Below are 17,500 nucleotides of genomic sequence, written 5' to 3' on the forward strand. Positions count from 1 at the left end.
CCTTGCCTTACCCTGCCGCCCATCCCCTTATACCTTGCCTTTCCCTACCGCCCATCCCCTTATACCTTGCCTTTCCCTACCGCCCATCCCCTTATACCTTGCCTTACCCTACCGCCCATCCTATCACACCCTTATCTTACCCTACTACCCATTTCCGTATACGTTTGCCTTACCCTGCCGCCCATCCCCTTATACCTTACCTTACCCTGCCGCCCATCCCCTCACAACCTTACCTTACCCTACTACACATCTCCGTATACGCTTGCCTTACCCTGCCGCCCATCCCCTTATACCTTACCTTACCCTACTACCCATCTCCGTATACGCTTGCCTTACCCTGCCGCCCATCCCCTTATACCTTGCCTGGGTTACCCTGCCGCCCATCCCCTCACAACCTTACCTTACCCTACTACACATCTCCGTATACGCTTGCCTTACCCTGCCGCCCATCCCCTTATACCTTACCTTACCCTACTACCCATCTCCGTATACGCTTGCCTTACCCTGCCACCCATCCCCTTATACCTTGCCTTACCCTGCCGCCCATCCCCTTATACCTTGCCTTCCCCTACCGCCCATCCCCTTATACCTTGCCTTTCCCTGCCGCCCATCCCCTTATACCTTGCCTTACCCTGCCGCCCATCCCCTCAGGCCCTTACCTTACCCTACTCCCATCTCCGTATACGCTTGCCTTACCCTACCCCTTGCGTGACTAGGGTAATCAGGGCCAGCAAAGCACCATAGAGACAGACAGACTAAACCCCGTCCTAATCAGCGGGAGAGGTTTCGCCCCGTCGCCTATATTGAATTTTTACACATACGCTCCACGGGCATTTCGTTCGTTCGCTGTGCTCTTCTCTCTCTCTATTTCTTTCTCTTTCTCCCTCCCTTCGATCGACGGAGAGGGAGGGAGGGAGGGAGGGGGGGGGAGAGGACCGGCGATCGCAAGTTGCAACAATTGGATTGCACGAGTTCTTCTGGGTCATAAAGAGTCTGAGCGAGGGAAGTCAGTCCGTTGTTTTGTTTTTTTCTCTCTTTATCTGCCTGTCTGTACGTTCTTCTTTTATTCTTTTTCTCTCTTACTCCTTCGGCAACAGAAAGGCAAGCCAGTCTGTCCTATTTATCCTTTTATCTGCCTGTCTATACGCCCCCCTTTCTTCGATTTTCCCTCTGTCTATTTTCCTATTTATCCCTTTATCTACCTGTTTATACGTCCCCCTTTCTTTTCTTTCCCTCTTACTCCTGCAACAGAAAAAGAAGTCAGTCCTTCCTTCTATTCATCCTTTTATCTGCCTGTCTATCCGTCCCCTTTTCTTCACTTTCCCACTTACTCTTTCTTCGACAACAGAAAGGCAAGTCAGTCTTCTATCCTTCTATTCATCCTTTTATCTGCCTGTCTATCCGTACCCCTTTCTTTCCTTTCCCTCCTACTCTTTCCTTTACAACAGGAAGCGAAATCCTCTACTCACTTGATATCCACTTGCCGTCGAAGCCTGGCGGAGTGAACCCGCCACTTAGGACGTCTGCCAGAGTGAACCTCCTGCCCGTGAACCTGGGTCCTGCGTCCGGCGGCGTCAGGAGGACCACAGAAAACAGGATCAGGCCGCAGACGCATCCTATGACCAGTAGGGCTATGAGAATCCCCCGCCAGTTGCGCTGGTTTGGCGTGGAGGCGACCAGCTCCTGCAGAAGGCGCGGAGGGAGAGAAAGAGGAGATATCGTGGTTAGTGATGTCCGCTTGTGACTCCTTTTTTAATAAATTATGGGAAGAGGGTGGAGGGAAGAGGGAGGAGGGAAGAGGAAAGAGGGTGGAGGGAGGAGGGAGGAGGGAGGAGGGAGGAGGGAAGAGGGAGGAGGGAAGAGGGAGGAGGGAAGAGGGAGGAGGGAGGAAGGAGAAGGGAAGAGGGAAGGTGCAGAAGGGAGGAGGGAAGGGGGAAGGATGAGGAGTGAGAGAGAGGGACGGCAACTATGACAGAGGGAAGAAGATGGACATGGCGATAGAAACTGAGGGAAGAAGTGAGGGATGACAAAGAGGGGAGAAAGAAAAGGGAGATCATGGACACAAATCACGAGAAAGAGAAAAGTAAATCAAAAATAGGAGGGCAGGAGAGACGAAAAGGAGAAGGGGAGTGAAGGGAGAAGAAGGACGGGGACGTGGAGGACTGGGAAAGGGGAAAGGATGATTAACGTAAAGGGGTGATTAGGGGGATCGTCGGCTAATTAGTGGGGTGGTTAATGAGCGTAGTTGGGTGATTAGTTGGGTCGACAGACGGAGGGCGAAGGGAAATGGGGCGAAACGGGGAAAAAGAAGGGGGAGAGGGAAGCCTGTGGAAAATATCACGGACAAAGCGGTGTGACTTGGGAAAACAAGGGAAAGGGAGCCGAGGAAAGGGATATAAAGAAGCTTGTTGTCATTAACTAAGGATGACGTAACTGGATTTGATTCGATAATGTGAAAAGATAAGGAGAGGATTTGCGAGAATACTGGAAGGATGTTTGGGTAAATTTGGGAATGATATCAATAATACTTCATGAAGAAATGTTGACATAATTTCATATTTGATATTAAATCTACTCTTAAGCATATCTGATATCAAACAGCAATATGATATATAATTTCCACTCTAGAAATTGTCGGTACAGGACGGAGGCACTTATACATATTACAAAACAGTGTACCATAACATAAAGCCACATCTCTCTCACTCTTTTTATAAAGAAAAATCTCAAAAAACTTGCATGGCTTTCTAACAATAAGCTTTCCCTAACAAGCTAATAAACTAGACATAAACACAATAGTTAGCGCTAGTTTCCCGTTTTCTCTCGTGGCGTCGCTTACACACCGGGGCGGAGACGCACGGCAACACGTGAACGAATAAACGGTTTTCTTCTATCCTTTGATCTCATCGTCTACAGGGCAATTACTCCGTTCTTACCTGAGCTTGCAATCTGCACCTGGCGCGACTGCACTCTTGTGGCCGAACTCTCGAAGGAAAACAAGCTAATTTTAGAAGCAACTCTACGCATATCTCGTATAGATTATAGTCCTGCGGTTAATATAAACTAACTTTTACGGAAAGTGTGGTTAGGTTTGATTAATATAATCTATTTTATAGGATTTGGAGAGTTTTTAGGAACTATATATATATGCAGAAAGCCTGTTTTATGGCAAAAGTTAAATATGGCGACCACAAAACTGCATTAGCGCGTAAACCTGAAATGCCATGCCCTCTACAACTGAAGGAACCCATTTACAACAAATTTACATATGTACAGCAACACAGTACAGTTAATCTAGAAACAGTAATGATTATGTAATAAAAAAAAACACTACATATCCAACCAAAAAGTTACAATTCATATTCTACGGAGTGTCCTGAAGGGCTGCTGAATGCTAATGCCATGTTACAGCACGTCGTCTCTGATTGGGCTTTGGCGCCGCGCCAGGTTAGCCAATCAACGGACGCTTTTGCACTAACTCTTATTCCTCTCTAAGTCATTCCTGTTGAACACAATGTCTCAGCCACTTTACCTTCTGTGAACTGGTTTCTTGGCTGACTAGGCTTAGTGGTAAAAGCACACAGAAGCTAAACAGATTTACAGAACAGTTTTACAAAAGCACACTGACGACCGTCCTCCATCACTGCTTTAGGTAGAGCAGACGGAAGTGTCACGTGACCCGCTGCATCGAAAGCCGTTATCGCCGCCAGGGAAATGATTAGTCATTTGTCATAGATTTGTAGTAATTTACATATCCACAGATGCGTAATCTCTTCATGCGCTTAGAAACACTGATGCGATTTCCGATGCCGCTACACGACGGTTAAAGAACGCGAAGTAGAATTTTTTTGAAAACGTATTTCGTGGAATTCAGGATAGAAATAGCGAAAGAAAGAGCGAAAAAAGATTACACCATTACTATTCCCCTAAAGCAGATTTCGTGTTCCTGTCTCCCCGTGGGTCGTTTGGTCGATAGTAGACTAACTCCCCCCCCCCCCCGGCCATTCAGACAAGGCAAAATTTTCAAGCGAGACACGACCCTCGCCATTTTTTTTTTCTTTAGAGAGAGAGAGAGAGAGAGAGAGAGAGAGAGAGAGAGAGAGAGAGAGAGAGAGAGAGAGAGAGAGAGAGAGAGAGAGAGATACATAGATACAGAGAGAGAGAAGAGTAAGAGAAAGAGTAAGAATAAGAGAAAGGGAAAGAGAAAGAGACAGAGAGAGAGAGCAAGGGAAAAGGAGGTCGGGCGCTGATGCCTTTGTTATTGTATTCTCTGGACGGCTGTTGCAGAATTTCTTGGTTTTTAAGAAACTGCGTCGAAATGCGTTTTAAAAAAGGTGTTTACTTCTTAAAGTATATTCTTCATTCTAGTTACTTATAGCATGTAAAGTACGTAAATATTATCATTAAAGTATTGACACCTTTCTCTCTCTCTCTCTCTCTCTCTCGCTCTCTCTCTCTCACACACACACACACACACACACACACACACACACACACACACACACACACATACACACACACTTTCACACACACACACGCACCCCCCCCCCCCCACACACACGTACCCCCCCCCCCCCCCACACACACACGTACCTTCTTTCGCGTCTTTTCATCATTTCTAACATCTAATTCCCCGCATTTCTACCCCGAATTTCGTCGAGAATAGATAGAAAATACGTTCTTTCGCTAATCACAAGGAACAGAAGGCAACTTATCTTAAACTCAATAACTGGAACACGAAACCACAATTAAGGAATTTCGAAAAAGAAAGGGAGAGAAAGAAGGAAAAAAAGGAAAGAATGAATATAATGAAGATAATAAGAAAGGAATATTGTAAGGAATGAAAGAATGAATTAAAAAAAAAGATAGAAAGAATGTAATGAAGATATTGATAAAGGAATATTGTAAAAAATTGAAAGAATGAATAAAAAATAAAGAATGTAATGAAGATAATGAAAAAGGAATAATATAAAGAAAAGGAAGAAAATGAATAAAAAGAGAAAAAGAGAAAGGATTAAAGAAAGGAATATTGAACAAAAATTAAAGGAAGTGACAAAGAATAAATGTAAAAAACTGTAGGAAGAAAATGAGAAATTAATATCATTAAATAAAAGAATAAAAAAAGAATAACGAAAAAGAAGGAAGGGCATGATGAAGGAAGACCGAAAAGGGTAATGAAAAAGGAAAAAGAAGAAAATGAGAAAAGACCACAAAAGAAGAAGGGAGAAAATACATAAGGTATTTTAAAGGAAGAAAAAAATAAAATTATAAAGGATATCGATATAAAGGAAAAAAAAGAGTATATTGGAAAAAAAATGAAAAGAAATGAATACAGAAAAATAGAAGGAAGTAAATAGAAAATAAAACTGCAAAAAAATAAAAGACAAAAATGAGAAACAAACAAAAAAAGACGAAAAATCAACTTTAAAAATCTAAAAAAAGACAAAAAAAAAGAAAAGAAAGAATAAAAGCCAAAACGAATATAAAGAACAGAAATAGCACGAGGAAACGAGGACTGAATAAAGAGGAGAAGGGAATAAAAATGAGAAAAGCGTGACTAGGGCATTGCACGAGGATACGGTTCCCCATCAGGAGAATATGGCTAACACGCTGATATTCTATCTGGATAAAGGAGAACGTAAGAAGGAAGAAGAAAATTAAGAAAAAGAAGAAGAAGGAGAAAGAAGGAGAAGGAGAAGAAGGAAATGGAGAAGGAGAGAAAGGAGGAGTAGAAGAAGATGAATATGGATAACGCGTCGATATTCTATCTGAATATAGGAGAACATAAGGGGAAGAAGAAAAATAAGAAAAAATAGAAGAAGAAAGAAGAAGAAGGAGAAGTAAGAGGAAATGGAGAAGAAGAGGAAGAGGAAGGGGGAGAATGAGAAGGAGGAGGAGGAGGAGGAGGAGGAGGAGGAGGAGGAGGAGGAGGAGGAGGAGGAGGAGGCGAAGGAGGAGGAGGAAAAAGAAGGAGGAGGAGAAGAAGAAGAAGAAGAAGAAGAAGAAGAAGAAGAAGAAAGAGGAGGAGGAGAAGGAGAAGGAGAGGAAGTAGAAGTAGAAAGAAATGGAGAAGGAGAGAAAGGAAGAGATGAAGAAGGAGAAGGAGGAGAAACAGAAGAAGAAGAAGAAGGAAAAGAACAAAATGGATAACACGGATATATTACCTGGATAATGGATATCGGATGGATTTTTAGCGCACCCACGAGAAAGGAATATCATTATAATACGAAATACGAGTAGCAGGAGAAGGAGAAGGTAATGAAGATAATAATAGAAGAAGAAGGCAAAGAAAGAAAAAGAAGAATGAAGAAAAGAAGAAGAAAGAAAGAGAATAGGAGATACAGAGAGAAAGAAAGAGAAAGAGAGAAAGGGAGAAAGAGAGAAAGAGAGAGAGAGAAAGGGAGACTTAGAGAGAGAGAGAGAGAGAGAGGGAGAGAGAGAGAGAGAGAGAGAGAGAGAGAGAGAGAGACAGAGACAGAGACAGAGAGAAAGAGAGAGACAGAGACAGAGACAGAGACAGAGAGAAAGAGAGAGACAGAGAGAGATCCAGACAGACAGACAGAGAAAGAGCGAGAGAGAGAGAGAGCGAGAGAGGAAGAAAGTACATAGACAAACAGACAGATAAAGAGGGAAAGAGAGAGAAAGGCAAAAGTCCAGAAGGAGAAAACTGAAGGGGAACATCTAATCAAAAATAATCCTCCAGATTTAGCGTTGAAATTAGGTTCCAATAAGTACGACGAAATCAGATGAAATTTGAGACGAAATTCAATTAAAAGCTTGAAAATATTAAGATATATTTGATATCGAGAAAAAAATAGTGGGAAATTAAGATGAAGAAGAAAATAAAGAAGAAGAAGAAGGATAAGAAGATGATGAAGGGTAATGATAAAAAGGAGGAGAGGGAGAAGGAGGGGGAGAAGAAGAAGAAGGAGAGAGGAGATAGAGGAAGAAGCAGAAGGAGAAAGATAAGAAGAATGAGACGAAGAAAGAGAAGGATAAGAAGAAGAAGAAGGAAAAGAAAAAGAAGAGGATGAATTAGAAGGAGAAGAAGAAGAAATGAAGGAATTAAAACACGAAAAATAAGAATAAGAAGGAGGAGGAGAAGGAGGAGAAGAAAAAACCTCATAATCCGCTTCAGATGCTCGCACTGGTCGGCGGAGTGGGGGGGGGGATAGGAGAGAAAGAGGAAGAAGAGGGAGGGAGGAGGAGGGGGAGGGGCTGAAGTGCGTAGGGGAGTGAGGATAGGTAGGGGGGTAGGGGAGACGAGAATAGGTAGGAGGAGGGAGGGCGAAGAGGGGAGGGGAAGGAGATGTGAGAGTGAAAGGGGGTGGGGGGAGCTTGAGGTAAGGAGAGGGGGAGGGACTGGTAAGCGGGCGGAGATGATGGGAATACGAAGAGGGGAGAGAGGGAGAGGAATGGAGGGGAAAAAGGAGGGGATGGTGGAGGAAACGGGAAGAAGATGAGGAGGAAGTGGGAGAGGAAACGGGGAGAAAAAAGGAAGAGGAATATAGAGGAGGACGAAGAGAATTAAAAAAGAGGAGGAGGAGGACGAGGAGGAAGAGAAGAAACAAAATGGAAGTGAACGAAAATTACAAGGAGGAGGAGGAGAAGGAGGAGGAGGAGGTGGAGGAGGAGGAAGAGGAGGAGGTGGAGGAGGAGGAGGAGGAGGAGGAAAAGAGAGGAGGAGGAAAAGGAAAGAGAAAAAGGAGAAGGAAAGAGAAAGAGGAGGAAAAGGAGGAGAAGAATGAGGAGGAGGGGGAGGAGGAGGAGGAGGGACGGGGGGAGGTCGAGGGTTTAGTATTTACGGCAAGGAACACGTGTGGCTCTGGCGCGACGAATATATTTCCGCCTTTATTGGTCCACGAGGGAGGAGGAGGAGGAAAAAGAGAGAGAGAGAGAGAGAGACAGAGAGAGAGAGAGAGAGAGAGAGAGAGAGAGAGAGAGAGAGAGAGAGAGAGAGAGAGGAAAGAGAAAGAGAAAGAGAAAGAAGAAAGAGAAAGAGAAAGAGAAAGAGAAAGAGAAAGAGAAAGAGAGAGAGAGAAAGAGAGAAAGAGAGAGAGAGAGAAAAGGGAAAACAACAACAACAACAAAAAGGAACACAAACTTCCTCAAACAAACTCGATATAAGAACGACATCAGGCATCCAGTATGTGCCAGAGAGTCATTAAGAACCCCCCCTGCCCCCCCACCCCCCCTCAAAAAAAAATCATGATGAAAGAGTAAACATTATAAGTTTGGAATAAAAAAAAAATCTCATGTTGTTTACGTTCCTTCACGGCGAGAAATGCTAAAGCGTCGATTTATTTGATTTCCACAAGACATGCCGCTTTTACGATACGAATGAGGAACGAGAAACAGATGTGACGAAATGAAAATGAGGGAGGGAAGGGAAGAGGGGGAGAGGGAAGGGAAGTGAAAGGAAGAGAGGGAGGGGAGGGTATGAGAGAGAAGGAAAGGAGGGGAAAAGTAGGTACGAGAGGGAAGGGAGGAAAGGGAAGGGAAGGAAGGGAGGAGAAGGGAAGGAGAGGTAAGGAAAAGGTAAGAGAGGGAAGGAAGGAGAGGGAAGGGAAGGGAAGGGAAGGGAAGGGAAGGAAGGGAAGAAGTAAGGGAAGGGTAGGAAAGGGAAGGAAGGGTAAGGAAAAGATAAGAGAGGGAAGGAAGGAGAAGGAAAGTAATGAAACGAAAGGGAAAAGAGGAGAGGGAAAAGAAGGGGAGGGAAAGAAGGAGAAGAGAGGAGGAGGGAAATTATGGAAGAAGAGGGAAGGGAAGGGAAGCAGAGGAAAGGTAGGAGAGGGAAGAGATGGGGAAGAGATGGAAAGGAAAGATTGAAGGGAAGGAAGGAGAGGGAAGAGAGGCGACGGGAAGGGAAGGAAGGGGGAGAGGGAAGGGGGAAAGGGAAGGAGGAAGGGCGGTGAGACTGGGGGGGAGTAGGAAGTAAAAGGTTGAAGGGAAAGGGAGAGAGAGAGAGAGAGAGAGAGAGAGAGAGAGAGAGAGAGAGAGAGAGAGAGAGATAGATAGAGAGAAGGAGGCAATAAAAGAGAGATTGAGATGAGACAGAAATGAAGATAAAGGTATAGATAGATAGATATATAGATAGGTATCTAGCTCACAAACCAAACAGACAGACAGACAAACAAATAACCATACAGACAGATAAAAAAAAAGAAAAAAAGAGACAAAAAAAAAAGACACACAGATAGGGAAAGAAGGGGAATCCCCCATAAAAAAAATCTCGACATTTTTTTTTCATCTGCGATAAATTTCCCCGATGCAAGGCCGCGAGTGACGCCCAACGTCGATTACGCCGACGTTGAATGACGTTTTATATCGATTATCCGGCGCGGCGACGAAAATAGGCTAATGTGTCTTGATCATCCGATAAGGGAAGGCGATCAGTTGTCGATCACGGGGAAGGGTCGCTAGGTTCGGGCGCCAACCCCCCCCCCCCCCCCGTGCGAACAGAGAAGAGAAAAAGGTAAGAGGAGAAAGCAGAGAGAAGAGAAAAAGAAAGGAAGAGAAAATAGAGAGAAGAAGTAAAGATAGGAGGATAAAAAAGAGAAGAAAAAAGAAAGGAGGAGAAAGCAGAGAGAAGAGAAAAAAAATAGGGAGAGAAAGCAGAGAGAAGAGAAAAAAATAGGATGAGGAACAGAGAAGAAGAAAAGATAGGAGGAGAAAACAGAGAGAAGAGAAAGCAGAGAAGAGAAAAAAATAAGAGAAGAAAGCAGAGAGAAGAGAAAAAAATAAGAAGATAAAACAGAGAAGAAAAGAGAAAGGAAGAGAAAACAGAGAAGAAAAAGAGAAAGAAAGAGAAAACAGAGAAGAAAAAGAGAAAGGAAGAGAGAACAGAGAAGAGAAAAAATAGGAAGAGAAACAGAGAAGAAGAAAAGATGGGAGGAGAAAACAATGAGAAGAGAAAAAGGTAGGAAGAGAAAACAGAGAGAAGAGAAAAAAGATAGGGACAGAAAACAGAGAAGAGAATAAAAATTGGAACAGAAAAAAGAGAGAAGAAAAAGAATGGAAGAGAAAGCAGAGAGAAAAAAAGAGATAGGAAGAGAAGTAGAAGAGAAAAAATAGGAAGAGAAAGCAAAGAGAAGAAAAAAGAAAGGAAGAGAAAACAGAGAAGAGAAAAATATAGGAAGAGAAAGCAAAGAGAAGAAAAAAGAAAGGAAGAGAAAATAGAGAGAAGAAAAAAAGATATGAAGAGAAAACAGAGAGAAGAGAAAAAAGATAGGAAGAGAAAAAGAAAGGAAGAGAAAATAGAGAGAAGAGAATAAAATAGGAAGAGAAAGTAGAGAAGAGAAAAAGATAGGAGGAGAAAACAGAGAGAAGAGATAAAAAAAAAATAGGAAGAGAAAAAGAGATAGGAAGAGAAAGCAGAGAGAAGCGCAGAAGAGGGGACGAGAAAGAGCGTGGATGCATGAATAGACTGACGCATTGTCCCTCTAAGCGAAGAGAGGGAGACGACGACGAAGAAAAATATGAAAAGGGGAGAAAGAGGGGACAGAATTGGATTTACAGGGTGGAAGAAAAAAGAGGAAGAGGAAACGAAAGATAATAAATCAGAGCAAGGAAAGGGCCGTTGGTGAATGAAATAAAATTATTTACCGTAGAAAGAAGAGGAATAGGAAAAATGTTGATAATGACAGTGATAATAATAATGGGCAAAAAAGATAATGACAATAATGCTCATTTTGGGAAAATGATAAGGATAACGACAATAATGATATATATATATATATATATATATATATATATATATATATATGTATATATATATATAAATATATAAATATATATATATATATATATATATATATATATATATATATATATGTATATATATGTATATATATATAAATATAAATATATATATATATATATATATATATATATATATATATATATATATATATATATATATATATATATATATATACATATATACATACACACACACACACACACACATGCAGACACACACACACACACACAGAGAGAGAGAGAGAGAGGAGAGAGAGAGAGAGAGAGAGAGAGAGAGAGAGAGAGAGAGAGAGAGAGAGAGAGAAAGAGAAAGAGAGAGAGAGAGAGAGAGAGAGAGAGAGAGGGAGAGGGAGAGGGAGAGGGAGAGGGAGAGGGAGAGGGAGGGAGAGAGAGAGAGAGAGAGAGAGAGAGAGAGAGAGAGAGAGAGAGAGAGAGAGAGAGAGAGAGAGAGAGAGAGAGAGAGAGAGAGAATAAGAGAGCCAAAAAAAAAAAAAAAAAAAAACAGACAACCAAACAGACAGACACACAGAGGAAGGGGATGTTAGCTACTGCGACGAGCGGGGGGGGGGGGGGGGGAGAGCAAGACCTAACCCAAGTAACGGGGCGTCGGGTCGGGTTCCCACGGGAGGCCGGGTAAGGTATCCACAGCTGATTGGGAAACACGCCCAGGCATAGAAAGGGAAAGTATGAGGTTCAGGTGCTAATGGGGGGAAAAGGGGAGGGACAGGGGGAGGGGGAAGGGGGAGGGAGAGGGAGAGGGAGAGGGAGAGGGAGAGGGGAAGGGGGGGGGGTGGAGGGGATGGTGGAGAAGCCTAGGTGACTGTTTTCCGAGTCAGGTGAGTGCTGGAATGAGGAGGGAGGAAAAAGGGGGGGAATGAGAGAGTAGATGAAGAGATGAATGGATGGGGAAGGAGTAAGAAGCAGAGAAGTGGAGAAAAAATAAGAAGAGAGGGAAATAAATGATCACACAACAGAAAAGAAAGGGAAGAAAGATGTAAACGTGACCAAATAGCAAGAAAAAATTCAGAAAAAAAATCAGAAAAAAGGGTATTGATTTAAGAAAAATAAAATGAAATAACGTAATGACACAGAAACGTAGAAAAAGTAGACACATAATAAAAAAACAAGGCCAATATCACCCAAGATTAACATCAAGATTAATATCACCAACACCATCTTCCAACTTTTTACTCAAATTGCTTCTCCACAGCCCAGGACCTGTAATTTAATTTCACAAGCCATTAGTCTACTTAAGGCTCACACAGAGTGCCAGAAGCAGCCATAAAGAGGAGAATGGACTCTTTTACACGTCAGCAGGTCTGTCTAAGAAAAAAAATGTAGAAAGGAGGTCCACGAAGAAGTAGAAGAAGAGAAGGAAGGAAGGTGAAAATAGAAAATAGATGAAGATTAAAAAAAAAAAAAAATGTAGAAAGGAGGTCCAAGAACAAGTAGATGAGAAGGAACAGAGGTGACAATAGAGAAAAGATGAAGATGAAAAAAAAGATGTAGAAGGGAGGTCTACGAAGAAGCAAGAGAAGAGAAGGAACGAAGGGGAAAACATAGCAAAGATGAAGAGAATACGAAAAGTGATAAAAAGACGCGAATTTTGTACGGATGAAATAAAATGATAAATCAACTGGTGGATACAGCACGTTTGTAGTTTACTTCAGGTACTGTAAGTCGCTTTAATAAATTTGTTGTATTTTATAATTGCGTAATATCTAAAGACCTCGATCGAGTAGTTTCCATTGCGATTCGATGTGTCCGTTTTCACTAACCTTGTCCTCCATCACCGAAAAAAACTTAAACTTCCGATACACTATCATAAGATAAGACTTTCCACCAATTTATCACCCCTATCAAACTTCTGCGAGCGACCCCCACCGCTCCCCCACCCCTCCCTTCCCTCCCTCCCCGCCCACATCACTCTACCGCCTTCCTCCAAACTCCGTGTGACAACCCCACAGCCCGCCTCGCCTCCCGTCCCCCTTCCACGCTCGCACTCAGGGGTAAACACGAACTCACCCAAACGAACTTGTCTCATTTCGGTGAATGCCGGTGTTCGGATTGAGGGGGAATTTCGTCGCGGAATTCTTGTTGGCTTTGGCTTCGGCTTCTACGAAATTTCCGCTCAACGCTGATCGGGTTATCCTGTTGTTGGAACTTCGAGACACAAACTCTACGGGAAGTTACGCCAAGTTTTACTACGTGATGTTGGCCGGACGCGTGAATTCTGTTCGGCTCAATGGCTTACGATAATGTAGTAGTAGTAAATGATTGAATGAATGAATATATGATGATGCTTATAAGTATAATGGTAATGTTATTAATAGAATGATGAATAATGAATGAATGATGATTATAAATATAGTGTAATGATATTAATATAATGACAAATGAATGAATAATGATGATTGCAATTATAAAGACACTAATAGAAGGATGAACAGAGAATGACCTACGATGATTATCATAACAATGCCATTAATAAAATCAATAATGAATGAATCTGACTGCAAGTATAATGGTATCAATAGATTTGTGAATAGCGATATGAATTATAATGCCATTGGTCAATTCTTCCTACTGTTGCAACAACTAATAATGAAGATGACAACAATAATGACAGCAATAATGAAAGTAAGGTACTGTTGTCATTATCAGAGCAAACGAGATAATGATAGTGTCTATGATGTTGATAATAACCGCAACAACAAAAATGGTGATGTTGTTAATGATAATTGATGGGAATAACTATGACAACAATGACAAAAGCAATAAGAAATAAATGATAACAGCAAGAACATTAATTCTCATGATAATAGTAATATTAACAATAATGACGTTAATAAATTAAAAATGAAAACAGTACAATGTCAATATCAGTAATAAAAAAACTGTGCCATTATAAAGACAGCGCTGATAAGAGCAACGATAACAATTCTATAACAATCAAATGTAAATAACCGCATTAAAAAACAGCTAACGTATATATACTTCTAGAGATATGAGCGTACAATCCGATTCGACATCACGTAATATCGACAACAGCGACGAACAACACTAATCACAATAACAGTCACAGAAATAATGATGAATAAGCGAGGAACTTTGGCTTCATGTGGCAACATATTCCTACTCGGAGATAAATCAAAGAATAATGACCCTATGTAGGTGGTATAGGTTATAGGAGCCCCTATCGACTCCTATAAAACCGTGTGTGGAAGTACGGGCACGGGGCGGGATGGTGAGGGAGGTAGGTAAGGGTGGGAGGGAGGGAAGGAGGGGAGGAGGGAGAGAGGGAGAGAGGGAGGGAGGGAAGGAGGGTAGGAGGGAAGGAGGGTAGGAGGGAAGGAGGGTAGGAGGGAGGGAGGAGGGAGGGAGGGAGGGAATGAGGAAGGGAGGAAGGTGAGGAAGGAGAGAGGAAGGAGAGGAGAGAGAGAGAGAGAGAGAGAGAGAGAGAGAGAGAGAGAGAGAGAGAGAGAGAGAGAGAGAGAGAGAGAGAGAGAGAGAGAGAGAGAGAGAAAGAGAGAGAGAGAGAGAGAGAGAGAGAGAGAGAGAGAGAGAGAGAGAGAGAGAGAGAGAGAGAGAGAGAGAGAGAGAGAGAGAGAGAGAGAGAGAGCGAGAGAGAGAGAGAGAGAGAGAGAGAGAGAGAGAGAGAGAGAGAGAGAGAGAGAGAGAGAGAGAGAGAGAGAGAGAGAGAGAGAGAGAGAGAGAGAGCCAGAGAGAGAGAGAGAGAGAGAGAGAGAGAGAGAGAGAGAGAGAGAGAGAGAGAGAGAGAGAGAGAGAGAGAGAGAGAGAGAGAGAGAGAGAGAGAGAGAGAGATGCGGGCGGGCGTGAGGAGGGCGGGCGTGGAAAGGGGCCTCGGAACACCAATAAAACCTGATGAACTTATTCCAGCAGCCCCATCGACCGTTATTGACGCAAGGCCTGGGAAATGTGGTTTGCCTATAAAGCCAATGCTCCCAATATCGCCATCTATATACCACACACTTTCTCTCTCTGTCTCTGTCTCTCTCTCTCTCTCTCTGTCTCTCTCAGTTTCTCTCTTTCTCTCTGTCCCTCTCTCCCTCCCTCCCTCCCTCCCTCTATCTCTATCTCTGTCTCTGTCTCTGTCCCTCTCTCTGTCCCTCTCTCCATCCTCTCTCTCTCTCTCTCTCTCTCTCTCTCTCTCTCTCTCTCTCTCTCTCTCTCTCTCTCTCTCTCTCTCTCTCTCTCTCTCTCTCTCTCTGTTTCTCTGTTTCTCTCTTCCCCCTCCCACTCCCTCTCTCTCTCTCTCTCTCTCTCACACACACACAGAACCACTGTGTATTCAGGCTCGAGTACTTTATGCTGTTCTCTATTAGGAAAACATACGCATATTTCTCTTTAATAGATACCCAGTTGTGTCTAGTGATGTAAAGGAATATATATATGTATTCTCAGGTCTTTGGGCATCTGCCATAAACCTGCACACCAGCGTTTACTTTACATTTTCGAATTATAAACATAGGGGATGTGGTCTAATAACATGAGTAAACAAATAATTCTACAGTTTATTTTGCTTACCCTGTTTTCGATCCCTTTAACCAGCCCTTTTTGCCCAAAGTTTTATAGCAATCTTTGTTATAATCATGTAAGTTTTCCAATTTCCGACGAAAACAAAATTGCTAAAAATGAAGAAAAAAAGCGAGAGAAATTCATTCACACATCCTAGCTCTTTGTAAACTTCGCAAATAGAATGAATTAGATAATCTTATTTCCATTCCTATAAAGAAGAAGAAAAAAAACTCACATTTTTCTCTTTCAACTCAAACGAATTATATACCTATGTTTGTCCCTTTCCAAGCACCCACCGCGCTCGTGAGATGCCGCCACCCCGCGCCACCTTCCGTTCGTCTCCGTTTTCCTCTCTCCCCTTCCTCCCAACGGGCCTATCCCGGAGCCCCTACCTACACCCTACCACCCCTCCATATACCCTTGTCAAGAGAACTCCCATAATACTCCCTGCCTTTGAACCCCATGCCCCCCATATCTCCAAACCCCCTACCCACCATTCCCCCATACCACTACCCTACTCCTGCTTGAGAACCCTCCTCTTCTCCCCTCCCATCCCCAACCCTCCCCCACTCCCTCCCGTGCTTCCAAACCCCTACCAGAAACACAAGACCCTCCAACTCCCCCCTCCCATACCCCCCACCCCCCACCCCCTCCTTCCCCCGTGCCCTTACACGCAATCACTCTCCCGGCAGCCGAGGCACCGTGCCATCCACAGTGCCGTACATTCGGGGGGTTTATCCCGGGGCGAGAGACACTAACGGCCGCTATCGCCTTTGTCTTATCGCCTTATCGTCTTTATCGCGAGTCTCTGCTTGTGAGATACGAACGACGCTGCTTCTCTCGCGCTAATGATGTGGAAGGAATGGCGGTGCGAATTGTGTTGGTGATAGAGATAAGTACGCTGCCTTTGTTGCTACTGCTGCTACTGTGGCTATTGCAGATTCTAAGGATACTTCTAGTACTACTACTACTACTGCTATCACTACTACTACTACTACCGCTACTACTACAACTACTACTATTACTTCTACCACTACTACTACAACTACTACTATAACTTCTACCACTACTACTACAACTACTACTATTACTTCTACCACTACTACTACAACTACTACTATTACTTCTACCACTACTACTACAACTACTACTATTACTTCTACCACCATTACTACTAATAATAATGATAATGGTAGTACGACTAGTACTAGTACTACTACTACAGCTGTTGCTGTTGATACTATTACTGCTGCTACTACTACTATTATTATTACTACAGCAACAACTATTACTACAACTCTTGCTACCAATGCAACTAATACAGCAACAACAATGACTTCTATTTCTACTACTGTTACTACTAATATATTAATGAAAAAATAGATTATCGATGATGATGGCTATGATAATTGTTAATGATAATAGCAATGGTAGTGATAATAGTGATGATAATGACAATAATAATGACATTAATAATGAGCATATAAAGGATAATGATAATGATAGGGATAACGATAATAATTATGATGATAATAACTACAATGGCAATAATAATAATAATGATAATGATCATAATGGAAACAATGATAAAACATTAATGATGACAGCAATAACGATAATTATGATGATAATGCTGATAAAGATAATATCAGACGCATCAATTTTGGAAACGGTAATGCCTAATGGCCAATAATCATAACAATATCAGTACTGAAGCGCATTAAAGTAATTACCATCAAAGTAGCGTCATTAACAACAGCAATTAGAAGAGTGACAACATAATCATGTCATTACAGAGACGTACATCTTCAACCTAATCTTGGTTCAGGTGCCGCTGGGGGCTTTGAACTTTTTTCCCGAACTTTATAAAAAAGTTAATTAGCAGAAGGAAAATATGTTGTTGGCGAGAGAAGGAATCTGGGGAGGAGCGAAGGAAAGTAGGGGAGGAGGGTAAAGGGTGGGAGAAATAGATGAAAGAGATTGATAGGGAAAAGGGATTTGCATATATATATATATATATATATATATATATATATATATATATATATATATATAGAAAAAGAGAGAGAGAGAGAGAGAGAGAGAGAGAGAGAGAGAGAGAGAGAGAGAGAGAGAGAGAGAGAGAGAGAGAGAAAAGAAAGAAGAAAGGAAGTGTGTGTGTGTGTGTGTGTGTGTGTGTGTGTGTGTGTGTGTGTGTGTG

General features: G+C 42.5%; 1 protein-coding gene across 7 annotated transcripts in view; it reads right to left on the minus strand.

Annotated features, from left to right (window-relative positions):
• LOC113800225 (inactive dipeptidyl peptidase 10) overlaps positions 1–17,500 on the minus strand; it is a 621,884-nt gene that overhangs the window by 116,110 nt on the left and 488,274 nt on the right. For all 7 annotated transcript variants that reach the window (XM_070133135.1, XM_070133136.1, XM_070133139.1 and 4 more), the window contains one exon: positions 1,470–1,683. In XM_070133135.1, the coding sequence (XP_069989236.1) occupies positions 1,470–1,683 (214 nt within the window). The remainder of the gene's footprint in view (positions 1–1,469; positions 1,684–17,500) is intronic.

This window comes from Penaeus vannamei, chromosome 18 (genome assembly GCF_042767895.1).
Source record: "Penaeus vannamei isolate JL-2024 chromosome 18, ASM4276789v1, whole genome shotgun sequence".
NCBI lineage: Eukaryota > Metazoa > Arthropoda > Malacostraca > Decapoda > Penaeidae > Penaeus > Penaeus vannamei.